General features: G+C 41.2%; 1 protein-coding gene across 8 annotated transcripts in view; it reads left to right on the forward strand.

Annotated features, from left to right (window-relative positions):
• The window catches only part of LOC148817514 (eukaryotic translation initiation factor 4 gamma 3-like), a 68,341-nt gene that overhangs the window by 42,508 nt on the left and 7,887 nt on the right, over positions 1-17,946 (forward strand). For all 8 annotated transcript variants that reach the window (XM_088938356.1, XM_088938357.1, XM_088938351.1 and 5 more), the window contains 16 exons: positions 888-1,682; positions 4,812-4,897; positions 5,436-5,649; positions 5,852-5,976; positions 6,325-6,444; positions 7,562-7,717; positions 8,485-8,682; positions 9,678-9,824; positions 10,483-10,719; positions 12,578-12,682; positions 13,377-13,512; positions 14,170-14,258; positions 15,281-15,371; positions 15,947-16,067; positions 16,944-17,152; positions 17,769-17,884. In XM_088938356.1, coding sequence (XP_088794482.1) covers positions 888-1,682; positions 4,812-4,897; positions 5,436-5,649; positions 5,852-5,976; positions 6,325-6,444; positions 7,562-7,717; positions 8,485-8,682; positions 9,678-9,824; positions 10,483-10,719; positions 12,578-12,682; positions 13,377-13,512; positions 14,170-14,258; positions 15,281-15,371; positions 15,947-16,067; positions 16,944-17,152; positions 17,769-17,884 — 2,945 coding nt within the window. The remainder of the gene's footprint in view (positions 1-887; positions 1,683-4,811; positions 4,898-5,435; positions 5,650-5,851; positions 5,977-6,324; positions 6,445-7,561; positions 7,718-8,484; positions 8,683-9,677; positions 9,825-10,482; positions 10,720-12,577; positions 12,683-13,376; positions 13,513-14,169; positions 14,259-15,280; positions 15,372-15,946; positions 16,068-16,943; positions 17,153-17,768; positions 17,885-17,946) is intronic.

The following is a 17,946-nucleotide window of genomic DNA, read 5'->3' on the forward strand; positions in this document are numbered from 1 at the left end:
AATGTCTTGACACCCACAACCTTTGCTACCTTTTAGAGTCTTAAGATTAAATGCCATGCTGGATGCAGACCATAGAACCTGTCACTACAGGAAAAAACAGTGCCACTCTGTCCTTTAACTACATTTGTTATATAGAAATAACATTAAATTGGCCATTTTGGGTTAAATTATATGAGTTGACTAGATTAAACTGTTTTAATTGGTTCAGTAACATGTTGGTTCAGACACCTGACATTTGAGGTCCAGCCTCATGCTCATTTGCTGTAGTAAAACTAACTATGGAGAACAGTCTAAGATTCCACCTTAGCTTAGTAAGCAAAGAATTAAAAGCAACTGCAGTTACAGGGGGGATGCCATACATTATTTAACTGTCAAGAGGGAAATTTACTGTAAAAACATTTATGATTATATTGATATTTATGAAAACGTAATTTGTCCTTTTTACTAACGGTATAAACCACTATAAGCAGTCGTTTTAACATGCTGTATATTATGTGAAATGCTGACAGGACCTTGCTTTACAAGGATAAAACATCCTTTTTTTTTGCTGTAATGAAAAAGGAGTAAATGTCTGTGAGCTGCTGTTGATGTTGAAGTGATCAATGTTGCAGCCCTGGGAGGCAGACCTCTCCTGTGTATGACCATTAGCTGTTCATTGATAAGTCTGAAATTCCCCAGAGGCAAGCCTTCATACAGGCTAAAAGTGTGGGAGCTCTTTTGCTTCCACTGCAGGAAAGAACGTGGATATTCTGATGTTGGCATCCCTAATTGGCTAAGATGTTTTAACTTGATTATGATCATTTGAAGTTTGATTAGAATTATGGGTTATTTATTCTCTACTTCTTTCTTCATAAATGTGCTGTCTCTTCCACCCTCCCTGATCCCAGACGACAAGCCAAAACTGGACATTACTTCGCTGAAGTCTTCATCCCCGGGGCTGCGACTGCCTGACACCCTTGCTGACAAGAAAGAGCCCAGTGGGCCTGCACAGGACTCCTCTCCCCCTGAAAAACTAGAGCTTCCCACCTCCAGTCCAGCTGTGGTGCCCAGCCCAGTCACGGCCACCTCTGTGCCCATTGCTGGCTCCTGTAAGCCCGTGCTTCTGGGGGAACGGGCAGAACCGCTGGCTCCAAAGGAGGAGCCAAAGCCAGCTTGCTCTGTCTCTCCTCAGCCCGAGAGCTCCGACTTTGAGCGGGCCGTGCCAGAACTGCCCAGGAGTCTTTCCACTTCTCCAGCCCCCGTTGTAAAGGAGATGAACGGCCTGAGTGAAAAAGAGGCTGCCTCTCCTTGCAGTGACTCGGACTCGCAATCCCAGGAGCTGGCCTCTCCATCCCAGTCTCAGCCTGCAGCTTCCAACTCCAGTGGAGATGCCCAGGAAGTCGTTTCTAGAGAGGTCCGGGCGGAGAGTCCTCAGACAAATCTTGCGGCTGTTGCCCCAGCTGCAGCTGCCTCCCCTTCCTTCATCACCACTGCTGCTATCTCTACTACTGCTGCTGCTCCCCCTCCTCCTGGCCTCCTGGTGGCCAGTCAGGGAACTGCTGAGTCAGGGGAGGCCAGGAGAATCACTGTGGGCTTAGAGGTGAAAGAGACTCCCCCTAAAGCAGGAGTGGGAGCAGAGGTTACACAGGATGAAAAGCCCAACTCCCTGCCACAAGCTGGCTCCAGAAAAGGCTCCAGTACGGGTAAGACTGTTTTGACTTGTTAGAAGTGCTGGCAAGAATGAGTTCTGTACATCTATGTGGGGCTGCACAGTGGCACAGTGGTTAGCAGTGCAGCCTTGCAGCGCACCTGGGGTGCTACTGTATTTACCTAGACTTTGCATGTTCTCCCTCTTGCATGTGTTCATGTGGGTTTCCTCTGGGTGCTCTGGTTTTCTGCCACAGTCCAAAGACGTACCGATAGCTTAATTGGCTTCTGGGAAGGTCGACCCTGTGTGTGAGTGTGTCTGTGTGTTTGTGTTCTCGTGTGCCCTGCAATAGACTGGCACCCCCTCCAAGGTGTACCCAACCTTGTGCCTGTTGCTTGCTGATATTGTATGAGGTGGTTAGAAAATGGACGAATGTTCGTGACTGTGGATGTAATGTATGTAAATGTCGCACCTCTAAGACTACGAGGGTATCTCAGTTTCACGTATTTGGAAATAATTTGCTCAAACATGGTATTAGCTATTTTTTAAAAATATGATAAACTATATGTATCATTTGACTACAAGCTGTGTGGTTACAGGCATGTGTTTTACTGGTCTGCAGAAAGGTAGGCTGTGAAAGTACAGAGCGAACCAGCTGAGAGAAACGTGAAAAACAAAACAAACTTTCCCTGCACTTTATATATACTGAGAAAAACATTACATTAGTTCAGTGTACCTACAGAGTTTCAACCTCATTCTCAGTCAGTGTTTTTTTTTAACTGGGACATGAAGCCATTTTAACTACCATATGAATGTTCTGCTTTAAATAAGATTCCCGAAACAGTCTTATTGGAGATCAGTGATATCCATAGATCAAGGTACAAATATTTAGTACTGTTTTAGATTAGAATCTGCTTAGGTTAAAAGACCAGTGTTTTATTATCAGACTGTGTGCGTCTTTAATACAAAAATGTCGAAAACTACCAGACTTTTGGAATCCATCCTGGTACTGGTGCTGCTGTGTGCTGAGGTGACTGCATTTTAATGTCAGCAATACAACATTGTAATGCTGCCACATTAAAAAATTCAATTTTGGTGGTAAAGCGGTTGTTTATGGGAACCTAGCATTTGATTTAGTTTTTATATATATATATGTTACATATAATGCAGATGATTCTTGATTCTTTATTAGTCTTACAGTACTTTCATCATATATACAGTACGTGTCAGAAGGTGTCTGGCAGAACAGCAGAAATACCACTGCAATTAAGGTCCCATTCTCTTACCAGTAGATCACTGAATCCTGAAATGAAGTGACATTATTTGGAATGACGATGCATCGTTATGAAAGAGTTGTTAAATCCAATACACCAATATGGCAGTGGTGGCTACTGCTTTGAGGCACACACTGTGTAATACAAATATATATATTACAGTACATATTAAAGCACTCAAGATTTCAAGACACCATAAAAATATTTCTATTTTAATTCCACTGAAAGTTAAAGGGTGAATATATTATTTAAAACTGCATAATTTTAAATCAGTCTCCACCCCAGCTGAAACATTGTATCATGGTAAAGTTGTGGTCAAAGCTATTAATTTAGAATTAGTATGCTGAGGTATTAGCGACCCATCCATGTAGTATCTCTGAAACCTGAGTTAGAAGAGCCTAATTGTGCTCTCGTTGCAGAGCAAACCTTCGTAATAATTAACAAATTAATTGCTTATTCCACTTGATCTTGCATATTATTCTTGCACTTTGTTAATTTCTGTCTCCACAGGAATCGTTCATATCTTTCCTCTTGATGCCTTAGTTTATTAAGAGATGTCCAGAATTCATTTTCTTTTCAGTATACCGTAAACATTTATTGCAGTCCCATCATTTATAATCTGGAATAAAATAAATCTCAGATGTGGAAAATCACTGATTAGGGCCGATGATCAACCCTGACTGAGTAGCAAACCATTAAAATGCACATTTTAATTTATGGTATAATTAAAAAAAGTGTTATGTAGTTGTGCCATTAACTGCTGGGTTCTGCAAAACCTTTTATGTGAAAGGACTATGGTTTAAGTAAGAAAAAGGCGAGACTGAACTTTTGATGAATAGTTCCCTATAAGAAGGATGTGCATAAACATAGTGTAAAGAATCCTTCTTAGATGAGTGGGTGTTCAAGTAAAGGAAGCTGCGTTATGCTGGAGGGGTGTTTTTTTCCTTAGACCATGTTTGAAGTGTGCTGCAATAAGGTGTTGTGCTAGTCCTGAAAAATACAGTATAATGAACCCCTGCCTAGAAGTGTTCTCCAGCTGCAGAATTTGAGAAACGTAAAGAAAGTTTTATAGACATTAACGTTTTGTGTTAGATGAACTGTCTCCATAGCGATGGAAGAGCGGAAACATAAAACACATGTAATTATAGCACTGAAACCAAACTCAAAGAAAACAACTATGGCATGCCATGACAAATAAGACACTTGCTTCGAGACAGCTGGCCCAGCAGTTTTCAATCTTAATGTGCACAACTTATGCCACTACTGCAATACAATCAGCAATAATAAGAATACGCATAGCAAAAGCATGTGGTGTCTTATCTTGAAAGACGATAGATTTTTAAAGGATCAAAAGACTTTACTATGGGTTGCTTCTGTGGCCTTTACATTAACCCAGTACAATAAAAAATGCATTTTCCTAAGTGGGGAAAATAAGTGGTCTGTTCATAGTATATGTACTTTTGTAATAAACACACGAAACCCGTGCTTAAATGTCAAACATTGTCTGTTTTATGAATGAGCTCATTGGGCACTGTATGAGGGTTTCCTTTCTCATTCCAGACTTCTCTAATGACTTTTAATAGCCCACTTTCCTTATCTTATCATCCAGTTACAGTTCAGCTTGGAAGTCTGTCATACTAATTGAGTTTTTTCTAGCTGAAACATGGACTTTACTAATAAAGTTCCATTCCCAGACTTCACAATTTTATCTCACATCTCTGTTACCCGATGTAGAGCAGACACAAAGTTATGAAACATGGAACATGAAGAAGATGAAAAAACTAAAGTCTGTTGTAATTGACAAAAAATGTTTGTAGTTCTCGGCATATTTAATCTATTTCTCACAGATTCTTTCTTGCCCGATTGCTTCCTTGGCAGACAGATTATTAGCTTAATGTTTTGTATTGTAGCCCATGCTGCTCCTACTGCACCAAAGACCTGGAAGAAACCAAAAGAAGGGACTCCAGTAGGAGAAGTGCCAGAAAAAGAGAGTGAGGTAAGCAGTGAAGCTACTCGTCTCTCTCCACAGCATTTCAAGAGGTAGAATCCGAGGGCAGCAGTAATTTGTGTCTGTCATCCTTTTTCTTATTCAATTTCATACTGTCTAGTTCCAAACTAAACACTAAAGTGGCATCAGTCACAGTCAAATAGAAACAGAATAAATGCTGTTGACATTTGACATAAATGAGTGACAGTATTCGGTTAGGTAGCATTATCTGCGTGTGTGTGGAAGTAAAACGGAGTGTAGATTCTCCTGCTATTGGAGAAGAATGAGACCAGGACTCCACATTGCCGTTCTGCTTACTTTTAGAGGAAAGCCTTCTGTATCTTGTTCATTTAGAGTCATGATTAAGTTGTGGTGTTATACCAAGTATAATGCTCTGCTTTTAGCCGAATTCCCTGTAGTTGACGTGGGCATTTATTTTGCGTGTGGAAATGTTAAGAGGATGTTCTGCAGGTTGTAGTGCGAGCTCGATTGTGCTGATAGGACTTGTGTGCCTTCGAGAGGCCTCACTCTTCCCCTGTGTTGGCAGCCTGAGCCCCGGGAGGAGCTGAGTGCAGAGAGGGCCCCCGACCCCGAGCTGGAGCGCTGCAGTCCCGTGCTGTCGGAGGGCGAGAAGAAGCCCCCCGTGCCGGAAGAGAACGGGGAACAGGAGCCGGAGCCCGTGAGGAACGGCGGCGAGCACATCTCCGAAACCGAGAGCAGCGACAGCGGTGTCGCCCCCGGGGAAAAAGAGGGTTCCACAGGTGTGCCTCCTTCCACCTCCCGCGATGGCAGGAACCGGCACGGTGTTCCTTCTAAAACAAGTTACAGCAAAACAAAAAATTATGCACAGCCCGTAGTGATTGTTCAAATTTCACCTTGCCCGAGTAGTTATCTGTTCTGGCTCCACCACTCTTTCAACTCTAGTCTCACTTCCACTTTTTTTCCCGACCTGCCCGAACCCAGAGCCCATGGAGACTGAAGGGAAGAAGCAGTATGACCGGGAGTTCTTGCTGGGCTTCCAGTTCATGCCCGCTTGTGTGCAGAAACCAGAGGGACTACCGCCTATCAGCGATGTGGTGCTGGACAAGGTGCGGCCAGTTCTGCCTTTAACCCCAACACAGGAAAATGCAGGCTCTGATCTGAATGTTGTTTTCTGGTACATGACTAGACTGTGGAATATAACACTCAGTTTCAGAAAACTGCATTTGCTCATGTATATCACTGTGTAGATTCTATTTCATTATTGTAAAGCTATTTAAAAAGAGTGAATCGGATGTTAAAAATAAAACCGTATGTGTCGTATTAGAGAATGGGACATTATGACTCTGTTTCCATCAGTTTGGATTAGTAGCGTCAGAATATGTACATGACTGGTTTGTGTGGAGTGGGGTTTTTCCACTAGTTTTGTTCAGTGCATTAACTCGGAGTTCTTACAGATCAACCAAAACAAGCTGCCCATGAGAACACTAGACACAAGAGTGATCTCGCGAGGCCCCGACTTCACCCCTGCCTTTGCTGACTTCGGCCGGCAAATTTCAGGAGGACGAGGAGCTGCTGTGAGTTCTCTTTTTATAAAAGAGGCTTTTTAGAAAGAAAAGGCAGTATGCAGTTGTGTGGGCCACCCACTATCTTCAAAACCCCTTGCCATTTCCACTCTGAATTTTTGTTGTTTAAAAAAAAAAGCTGTCAAAGGTTTTTGGAAGAAAACTGTTAACATCTGTTATAACTCTTTAATTTCCTTCTTGTTTTTTGGGTCATTTATGATTTGTCAGAGCTCTAAGTTCCTGTTAGCCTGTTATTCAGCCTTTGGATCTGGTTTACTGCTTGTAGAATAGGTGTATATTAACACCCGCTTCACAATTAACATTTAACACAGTTGCCAAGCCATTGCCTGCTCTGTTTGATACTGGCTCACATTGCCATTGTTTTTTAATTTGACATTTTTGGAGGGGCAGGTGATATTAGCCTGCCTCCTTAGATTGTCCCTCTTTCTCTCCTCAGTTATCGTTTAATGCTGCTTTTGGTAAGGTCACATATATTCTACCATAGCTAACTCTTTACTAAACTACAAATGTCCTGTAAAGTTTTGTCAAGGATCACCTTTACAAAGTGAGATATGATAGCGTTGGGAAAGACGTGCACAAAGCTTGAGTTCTAAGTGGTGTGTACTCAGTGACGAGCAAAGAATATACAATAATAGAATTGCAGATTGGCACTCACATAATATGTTTAATTGCCATTATATCTAGATGACAAAAAAATAATGCAAACAACATGGAAAATCTGGTTAGATGGCAGCCTTTTCATTTTTTGTCACCCATGGAGTGAATTCAATCTGCAATTTACAATCCTAACTTTTCCTCTCCTCTCAACTTAAAGTGTACTATACCCTTTCATAATATATACTGACACTCTTTGGGTTTAGCTGTGTGCTCCCGTTCACCCTTAACCTAGGATGTTAGTATCATACATCCAAGATGAAGGATCTTACCACTACTGCATCATGGCGTTGAGGCTAGGGCATAGCGCTGAAGCTCAGACGTGAACCCTTCAATATAGTAGGGAAAAAAGAACAGTTTTCTTACTTATCTTTTTTTTTTTTGGTTTTGGAGCTCACAAAACCGTATTTCTTTATCAGTCGGTGACTCCCCTCTTCATCTTTGCTTTGTGCAGCTCCTGAATGCAGGGCCGCGGCGGCCCCAGCCGCGCAAGATCATCACCAACGTGTCGGTGAACGACGAGGTGCAGCTGAAGAAGGCTGAGCACGCCTGGAAGCCCACCCTGAAGAGAGAGGGGCCCTCTGAGGACCCCGAGGCGCTGAAAACAAAGGTTGGCCCTGCCAGCAGTCGCATGGCTGCATGTGTCCTCAGTGGCCCTATGCAGAGTTCTGTAATTTTATTTTGCAGCCACACTGAAGATACTGGTTATGAGAAATGAACTAATGATGGCTTATTCGAAAAATGCAAGTGGAGGTATTATTTTTCAGTTTGCATTATTGTTTTTTAATGATTTTATGCAGTTATTCTTTAATGCCAGCATAGAAATTTATTTTTTTTCATTGGCTTGTTTGGATTTGGACAACATGTGTAAGTAAGCAGAGTAGCTTAGTTTCTTAATCACTTATGTTCCTAAAATAGTCCAATTTTGAAAATCCTTTTCTTCGAAACTTGGTTTGAGAGTGAGGAATGATGCGGAATTCAGAAATCAGCCAAGAATTAGGTGAATAAATGGTATATGTGCATTTTAAAATCAAAGCAGTTTGGCTTAACCAGCGTGGCTGAGGCCTGCCCGCCTGGCTGTAGGGCATGGAGGCTAAACCTCCCCTGCAGAGTGAGGAGTGACCACGGGGCAGCTGCAGAGGTGGAGATGGGGTGGGGGAGGGGTGAATGCAAGGAGGAGGAGATAATGTGCAGTATTTATGATGTTTAAGTGAGGAAGTGACATCATGATTGATTACGAATTAAAGTTGAGGATGACTGATCTTGGCTGTTGTCAGCTTTTGTTTTAAACTCGTATCACTGTTATACCTGGTGTAAGGTATCTGGGGAGTGATGATATGAAAGAATGTTTCACTGGGCATGCGTCTCCTTGTCCAGGAGCTCTTCCGCAAGGTGCGCAGCATCCTGAACAAGCTGACCCCCCAGATGTTCAACCAGCTCATGAAGCAGGTGACGGAGCTGACGATTGACACAGAGGAGCGCCTCAAGGGGGTCATTGACCTGGTCTTTGAGAAAGCCATCGACGAGCCCAGCTTCTCTGTGGCCTATGCCAACATGTGCCGCTGCCTCGCCACGGTAAGTTTGGGCAACTTACGCAGAAACAAAAAGCACACATTCTTGGGGCTTTCCATTCCTACCGAGTCTTCTGACTTCTCGGCTAAATGTCGAATGCAGTATGTTAGGAAGAGTCAGGACTGGAGAACCTAAGGTAAAGGCCAGAAGGGAGTACATTTATGTACGCGAGTCAGGGTTGTTAATAATGAGCTGGATGCTTCTGAATATATAGCAGAGTGATGCGTTTATTGGTTATAGGATGGGGACAAAAGCAAAGGGTGACATTGGGTGCTGTTCTAATATATCAATGAAAAGCAAATTGACTAACATAATAAGGATATAATTGTGGTACCCCAACCATACAAAGATCACCTAAGTACTACTTTACTGGTAATAAAGCATGAATTGAAACGTGTTATCGATAAAAACATGTTTGAAATTCTTAGTTTCAGGACTTCTGTTTTACAAATGATCGGAATGCTAGTTAATGACACCAAGGTAACATGGTAGTTATCTACCATGTAGTTATCTGCCTCATAGCCCTTGTATCCTGAATTCAGTTCCATTCTTAAATGCCTTCTGTGTGGATATTCTCACATGCCTTCTGTGTGGATATTCTCACATGCTCATGCAGGTTTCCTCCTTGTTCTCCAGTTTCCTGCCACTTTTCAAAGTGGGTAATTGGTATTTCTAAACTATCCTTGTGCTTTGTAATGAACTAATGTCCTGTCCAGGGATTAATCCCCCCTTTGCCATTAAGGGACAGTTTTTGGGATTCCAAGACCCCTACCAGGAATAAGTAGCTATCTGATTCCAGATGGGTGGACAGACTGAACTTCCAAGAGGAAATGTCCCTTAATGCTGTGAACCCCTGCTTTGTGATCACTGCCCTTAAAGCTGTGAAAGTGGAAGATGGACACACACAAGCGAAGACTGGTTCATACACAACCAATTGATCCTTTTACACTAAGATACCGGTCATGCTGACTGATCTGCTTTTGCTCCTGTCTCCACAGCTCAAAGTGCAAATGGCAGATAAGCCGAACAGCACGGTGAACTTTCGCAAGCTGCTGTTAAACCGCTGCCAGAAAGAGTTTGAGAGGGACAAGGTGGACGATGACGTGTTTGAGAGGAAACAGAAGGAACTGGAGTCGGCCTCATCAGTAAGTCTCAACCAGTGTTCTTTCAGTAAGAATTAAGAAATTAATTAAAATTATATTTTAATATCAGTCAGGAATTTTGCACTATTGTGTTATTGTTAATTGCACAGAATTTCAAAATTATCCCACATCCTTTTCTTATTTTGCTCAAAGTGTCATAATATGGGTTGTTTCTTAATATTTTTAATTATTATTAATGATAATTTAAGGATGTTTCTAGGGCCTGTTGCAGATATATTGTTCCCACTTCTGATCAGAAAATTGTCTGAATCTTTTTCGTGTCATGAGTTTGGATCCAAGTCTACCAAAGACTGTTGGACATTTAGCTTTCTCATTGACATGTAGACATAGTACAGTAGTTCAGCTTGTCCATTATCTACCAGATATGTACAGCAAGTGCTGTTACTGTTGCCTTTTGTTGTTGTTCATTTTTTAAAATTATTTGCATTTATTTTAACTGAAAATTGCTGCTGAATGCATTCTACAAGAATAGAAAACATCTGGCAGATTATTGCTTATCCGTCTCATTCACAGGTGTAAGTAAATGTTACTGTCAGTTCAGTTGATATGCTGCAAGACTTTTGTGAGTCCTATGGCTCATACTACACTGAATCCCAGCTCTGTCTCTCAGTGCATCTCCTCTCTCTTCCCTCTCCTCCAGTCCACAGAACGCGAGCGACTGCAGGAGGAGCTAGAGGAAGCCAAGGACAAGGCGAGGCGCCGCTCCATTGGGAATATCAAGTTCATTGGGGAGCTCTTCAAACTTAAGATGCTGACAGAGGCCATCATGCATGACTGTGTGGTTAAGCTCCTGAAGAATCATGATGAGGAATCCCTCGAGTGCCTGTGCCGGCTCCTCACCACTATCGGGAAGGACTTGGACTTTGAAAAGGCAAAGGTGAAGCTGACGTACAACATGTTGGGAAAGGCTTGAAAGAAATTGATTAAATGCACTCTCATCTTCAAAAGTCTGCATAGTGTGCTCACTCATTATAGAGTTACATATTTTATATAGGTTTTTTAGAGTCTATAAAATAAGTGGCTACCTTTTGCATTCGTGATCTGCAAAAGGCTACCGCATACTGTGCTGGCATCTACAAGCAGTTCAGCTGCAAGCAGTGTGTCAGTGGTCAATGGGTTTGCACTTGTTGGCATAGTAGAACCACATCTGTTCCGAGAGTCCCCCATCTCATGAGAAGCAAGTGATGTACCCAGAGCAACAAGTCAGAACAGCATTGATCTTTCAAAAAAAACCCTCTCGGCATTAAAGCAGGTGGTTTCAATTGACTTCAGAAAGGTAAACCATGGCAGAGCTAGTCGGGAAGGTGCCCCAGAGGTTAAACGCATCATATTCCATTCTTTCTGGCAGAACTGAGTGAGACAGATGACTTCCAGCTGTGCTAATAAACTCTTACTATAGTGCAGGATGGGAAGAGGGACTGCTGTTCGGTTTAGTGTTAAATTCTGCTCATCTATGTATATATTTTAGATTTGTTATATTACGGATAAAAAGATAAAAAGTTGGCAACTTTACACTGATTCTGTATGTTTGAAGCATGATCAACAAAGCAGAGTTCCATGACTGCATTTGGGTTTGAGGGCTAGCAAATGTGTGAATAACACTGTACCCAGCTTTGGAAGGATTTGAAGTTCTGACATGAATAATGCAGTGTGATATCCTTTAGAACCACATATAGGTTTTTATGACAATTACACAACCTCATTTTCACTTACTATGGTGAAAGTTTTAAGTAATAATACTCCCTTCGTAACAGCTGGGCCTCAAAGCTGTTTGCAGTGAAAGGAGTCATTTGTTCATATGAAACATGACCAACAAAGCAGACATATTCAGGAGACCTGGGAAAGTAACTTTCTCTAAGGCATTTATATGATTTTTGTCTAGGATGTACTTGGGCTAATCTAGTTGACATCAAACTGAGCTTGACAGTACAGACTGGAAACTGAACTGTAGGGATGCTGGGTTCTGTACTGACCTGTTCATGCTTCTGTTCTTTAGAAATTAGACTTTTCTCTCTCCAAGCGAACAAAAATTTAAATTATGCATTCATTGTCAAGTTCTTGTACAGATCCTTGTATGTATTTTATGTCCTAAGTTTATAATGCTGATTTGTGTCCATTACTGTAACTTTCAAAACATTATTGAGTGACAATGAAACTCTAATTCAGTGGCACAAATGTTTAGTCATGTATTTCATCATGTGATGGTGATTCACTTCTGTTTTGTGCTTAATTAGTTTATTTTTCATCATTTTTATTATTTTTATCAGTTGAGCAATTTCTTGTACAGACAACATGAAGTTGTCATGCCTGTACCTGAGCTGTTCAAAAACAATGACTGAGAAAGTACAATACTTCTGTGACACTTTTTCTGTGTGGAGCATCGTTAACCAATAGCCTTTATTTGCTTCATTGTAAAGAGCAAAACCATCATAGACCCTACAATTTTCCCTATATTTAGCTATTCAAAAACCACCAGTTCCAGATCAGTTTTGCTAAGGTTTTATTGCCCTGGTATATTGTTCCAAACATTTCATAGCATTAATTGTGTTTTAAAGGGATTTGCCCCTTGATAACATCTAATCACTGTTAAATGTAGAAATCTAGCATAGTTTACTGTAATATTCATTGGTGTTTGGAATCCTTCATGTCAGAGATGGTCATTTCCATGTGCAAGACAAAAATAGGAGCAATGGTTAACCTCGGTATTTACGCTTTCTTTTTTTATCCTCTCTTAGCCTCGTATGGATCAGTATTTCAACCAAATGGAGAAAATTGTAAAGGAGCGAAAAACATCATCCCGAATCCGCTTCATGTTACAGGACGTGATCGATCTCAGGCTGGTAAGATTTTTTTACAGCTGGAATAGAGTGGGGCCTTATCGACCTCCTTTTGACATTGCTTCTGGTGGCTGTAACTGGCTGTAGGACAGCTTTCTTTAGACACATTTAAATACTGATGGATTTTGGCAATGTAATTTCCCATCAGATTTCCAGCAGTTAGCCAGTGGTAATAGCTGATTCTTTCTGACATGCCAAAACACTAAGTTTCTTAACGGTCAGAGCCATTTCATGCCTCCCATCAGGATGTGCTTATCTTACACGAGCTGTAGTCACAGTATTTCCGATCCTTTTAAGATGCACAAGAGCAAAGGAAGAAAAGTTTTAATACCAAACTTTTTGTGTGAAGACAGATGTGAAGGTCGTTTTTATAGTATTTCCATGCCTTTATGAAATTAAGCAGTTTCATTTCGGCTAAATATTTTTGTTAACATGAATGTAAATTTACTTGCATTTTTAAGACGGTTACCAAAACTAGAATTATTTAGTTAAGTTGTAGTCTAAAGCTTATGACGATATCCTTTTTCCTTTCCCCTGGCACTTAGTATTACAGTTTTTGTTCAATTTGGTAACAGATGCCTATTATCAGTGTAGCACAATGAAGGATTGTGATGTCTTAATGAGAATACATAAGACAAGGAGTCCCCTGGGGTCCTCAGTGGTATGAGTGAGAGACACTTGACCTTTTGCCTTGCAGAATATTTGGGTATCACGGAGAGCCGATCAGGGCCCCAAAACCATCGAGCAGATCCACAAGGAGGCCAAGATTGAGGAGCAGGAGGAGCAGAGGAAAGTTCATCAGCAGCTGCTATCCAAGGACAAGAGGAGACCAGGTCAGAAAAGCCTGACATTCAGATACCTGATTCAAGTATTCAAAGTCCTCAAGGGCAGTTCATAAAGTTAACTTATTGGACTTCTTCAGTATTCACAGTGATGCATGATCTAGTGAACAAAAGTGGAAACCAAGAGAAATTGCATTTAGAACTGAGACCACAAGGCACTTTTTTACACTACGTCTTGTGGGAGTCTGGAACAAGCTATCCAGACATGATCCTTAAATTGGGTCTCTTGGTTTGGCACTTTTTGTATAAAAGCAAGCAAACAAGTTACATGGGTTTAATGGCTTTCTCTCTTTTGCAGCCTTTATGTTTTTATAATTAACCATAATCATCTTTAAAGCTATAGCCCTTTAGAAAACTAAAGGGTTTCTATCACCAGGCCCCTCTGGGATCTTCTGCATTGTCAGCAACAAAGAGCTTCATCTCCTAGTCACTGGCGTTGCTCCCTAATATTGTTTCAAAGTCATTTGTGTTAATTTATCATTTATTCTCAGCTGTATCAGCTTGTGTACATCTCTGATTACATTTAGATGGCAACTGGGAGCTGCCTTACTGAGATAAGATAAGATCACTTTATTAGCCATATACAATTTCTTGCATTGCATTTCTTGCAATGAGATGACTGAGAAATTGCTATCTGTGTGTTCACAGTGATGCAGAGAGAAGAGACCTGGAACACTGTGCCTGTGACCAAGAATAGCCGAACGATAGACCCTAGCAAGATCCCAAAAATCTCTAAGGTAGCCTTATCATTTAAAAATGACAGGAAAGCAACTGAAGACATTTTTTGCGGTGGAAATGTTATGATATAGGTATTGCAGATGTCTCACTTTAATTCCAAATGCTTCAATAGAGAAAGAAAGATTTGGAAATAGTCATTTGTTGGTTTGTCCTTTGCAGCACGACTTGTGCCCTAGGTTTGTTTGTGGTTTATATCAATTTAGATGGCAACTCTTCATGCAGGAGCCTCTGGGTGCAGTTTACTACATGTCGGCTTCAAAACGAAACCTTTACTGCATTCTGTAATGTTATTTCGCCTAAAGCGCATCTTGTGAAAGCCAGTTTAAGGAATTTTTAATGCTGGAGGAATTTCTTAAACCAGTCACTGTATTTTCTAAAGGAGATACTAAAATATTTTTTAATAACCTTTACAATAAAACCTATGTTCTCTCAATCACATTATGGCTAGAAAAGGTCTCATCACTAAAATTAAATTCCACTGACATGCAGAGGAATGTCACGTCTTCTTTCTTGATAATCACAACACCACCATCTGCTGGAAATAAGTGGTATTAATACTGAGAGGCTGTCAATACACCTTGGAGCACTCAACAGCTTTTCTTCCAGCAGTAAAGATTTATCCCGTTACTTTAACAAATACAGTGTTGTTAGGTAAGGTAACATATAAATCACTGTGGAAACTCTTAAAATATTACTGTAAGGGAGCTTAATTTGGCGGATTTGTTGCATTTTGATTGTTTTTTGAGCATTGTTCTCAAAATGCTTTGTTATAATTTAAGTAACAAGATCAGTTACAATTCTAGTGTGCTGAATAATTTTCCTTTGAAAAGAAGGATTACACTACCCACTCTATTCCTTTTCACTTTCTGTGAACATGTTATAGTATTACAGTATTAACCTGATCGAACAGAATGGAAATTGGTTAAGGCAATCAGTATCATAGATTTATCACTTTGCAGTTTCATTTCCTCTTAATTGGAAGCATGCGATCTGAGAGTAGTGTGTTTTTGTCTGTCCACAGCCAACGATAGATGATAAGATCCAGTTGGGTCCCAGAGCTCAGCTGAGCTGGGTTAAGGGCAGTAGTGGAGGAGCCAAGTCCAGTGACACAGGTGAGGAGATGCCACTCTCAGTAGTTGGGCTAAGGGCCTTAACAGTCTTGTCTCACCACATAGTGTGCACAGGACGCATGGGGGGGCAAGGTTTTGACAATGGGGTTTATGTCTTGGTTTCTCTAAATGGTGAAATTGTTAGTATGATATCAGCTGAATGTAGTGTAGTGTATGGTTGTGTATTATGTTTTTAATGTGTAGTTAAAGAAGCTCAGAGATGTGTAGTCACATATAAAAGAAACATATAGTATACATATATAATAAGTAATATATTGGTCCCTTTTATTGCTGTATTCTTGCAGCAACATAAAAATAGAGACCTGTCTTGTATTTTGTGTGGAAGGTGTAGACACATCAAGAGTTTAAAAAATATCCTTTACATTTTGTAATATGTTCACATTCTCTATAATCATCTTCCTAGTCTCTCACTCATCAATGAATACTTCATATGCACCACACTGCCATCAAACTATTCTCCTGTTATCAATAAATATTCTGTTCTTATCCTGTGCTCTGCATCAGTACTGCTCAACAGCTACAGTATTTAATTGCAAGTTTGTTTGTTTTTTTTGCAGATTCATCCCGTTCCAGCACCACCAGCTTAAACCGTTTCTCTCCCCTCCAGTCGTCCCTGCCTGCGGCCACTGTGTCTCCAGCAGTGACCTCAGACTACGAGTCTCGGAGAAGTCTCAGCGGGTAAGTGTTCAGTTTTCTTTCTCAGTGTGAGAAAGGAACAAACAGGCAAAACAAATATCTGACAAAGAAGTGAAATATGTATATAGACTTTGCCTTATCCTTGTCTGCAGGTTTATGGTGAAGATCATTTAACAGTGGAATGGGTAAATGTTCAATCCATGCTGAAAGGTAAAGAAAAGAATGTTTTGGTTGTGGAGTCTTTCAGGTGTGAGCAAAGGCTCCACAGCTGAAACATTGTTTCCTTTCTTTACCTTTACCTTTTCTTTACCTTTCTGCAACCTTTTCCTGTTGCTTTGCAGCCCATGCATGCTGACTCAGCTCCCTACTCAAATGTCTTTAATCATCTGACAATGTCATCGTTTGTGTTGTGAGAGAAATCTGTCTCTCAAGGCGCTAAGGGGAGAAAAAGGCACATAAACAGATATTCAGTCAGAAATGTGTTTAAAGGCTTTTCATTGCATTACCAATGAAAATTTGTCAAATAAAATGTCTAAAGAGACCTGGATGTGGACATGAGACTTAGACAGCCACCTGCAGAGTTTTTCATTCAGCCTGCTGCAAACTCCACAGTGCCAAACACGAGAGTCTGTGCTTCTCTCACTGATGTTGCTGCTGCGGAGTCTCATGTCAATCCCTCTCCATCAGTGCTCCACCACTGCCTGAGATGGCCTGGAGCAAAAAATATTTTAACCGAACTCTTGATGGGCTCCTGTGATCTAAGGGCGTTCTACAAACAGTATATGGATGGAAATGTGGATATGGCAGCTGAGTGGCTATGGCCAAGTGCCATGATCGAAAACCACTTGCTCTGCTCACCAGCGAACACCAGAAATTACAAGCACTAACGGCTTGCTTTGTATTTCTCTACCCTGTCAGCCGTGGCAGCACCGGTCGGGAAAGGAACGATAAGCCGATGCCCACGGCCCCTTCTCGCCCCGGTCCCTTCACAAGGGGCGGCAGCAGCAAGGAGCTGCTGGATAGCCAGGCTCAGGAGGAGCAGCGGCACGACATGCTGGAGACGGTCAAGCAGCTGACAGTCGCCGAGGAGAAGCCGGAGGCCGAGAGCATTCGAGCGCGGGACGCTGGTGAGCCGCATGCATCTCAAATCTTTACAGAGAGCACAGATTTATCCAGCACACACACTTAAATTACTGCATGACAGACCTAAGAGCTCATATTGCGCTAGTGAAGATAGCAGTTTAGGGACAAAGTGCTATACAAGGTGATAGCTCTTTGTATTATTATTTGTCCTGTGTGTTACATCAGCTTATTTGTCAGAGAGAGGGAGCCTTTATTATCCCCAAGGGGTAAGTTGTTTTACAGCAGCAGACAGTATAAAAAACATAAACCATACACATAAACAGTAACAAGAGAATCAACTGTTGAGAAAGGTTATGGCCACAGGAATAAATGAGAACTTGAACCTGTTAGTTTTTAAATGAGGAAATCTGTGTCTGTCTTCTGTATTCTGGGTAATTGGAATTCATTAAACAAAAGGTATGAAGGGTCATCGGGGATGGAATGGGCTGTACACAAGAGATCCAAACAGTATAATATATTGCTGGCTCAGTTGTAATACCAAATAATTCCACATTTGAATGAATAGCTTCTGCACCGGACTTTTAGATTACGACTCTGTAATACAAGTGTGTCTATGTTTGCCAGAATCTGTCTGGAGTTTGTTACATCCTGTCATTCCAGGAAAGTCTGAGACTCCAGCGGCCCTGACAGCAGACAAGCCTACAATGACGGAAGAGGAAATGGAACGAAAATCCAAATCCATTATTGATGAGTTTCTGCACATTAACGACTATAAGGTAGCGCATTCATATTTTCAAACTGATGTGGGAACTCCAAAATAAACAGAGGCCTTGAAAGC

Source organism: Atractosteus spatula, chromosome 20 (assembly GCF_055471065.1).
Source record: "Atractosteus spatula isolate fAtrSpa1 chromosome 20, fAtrSpa1.hap1, whole genome shotgun sequence".
Classification (NCBI taxonomy): domain Eukaryota; kingdom Metazoa; phylum Chordata; class Actinopteri; order Semionotiformes; family Lepisosteidae; genus Atractosteus; species Atractosteus spatula.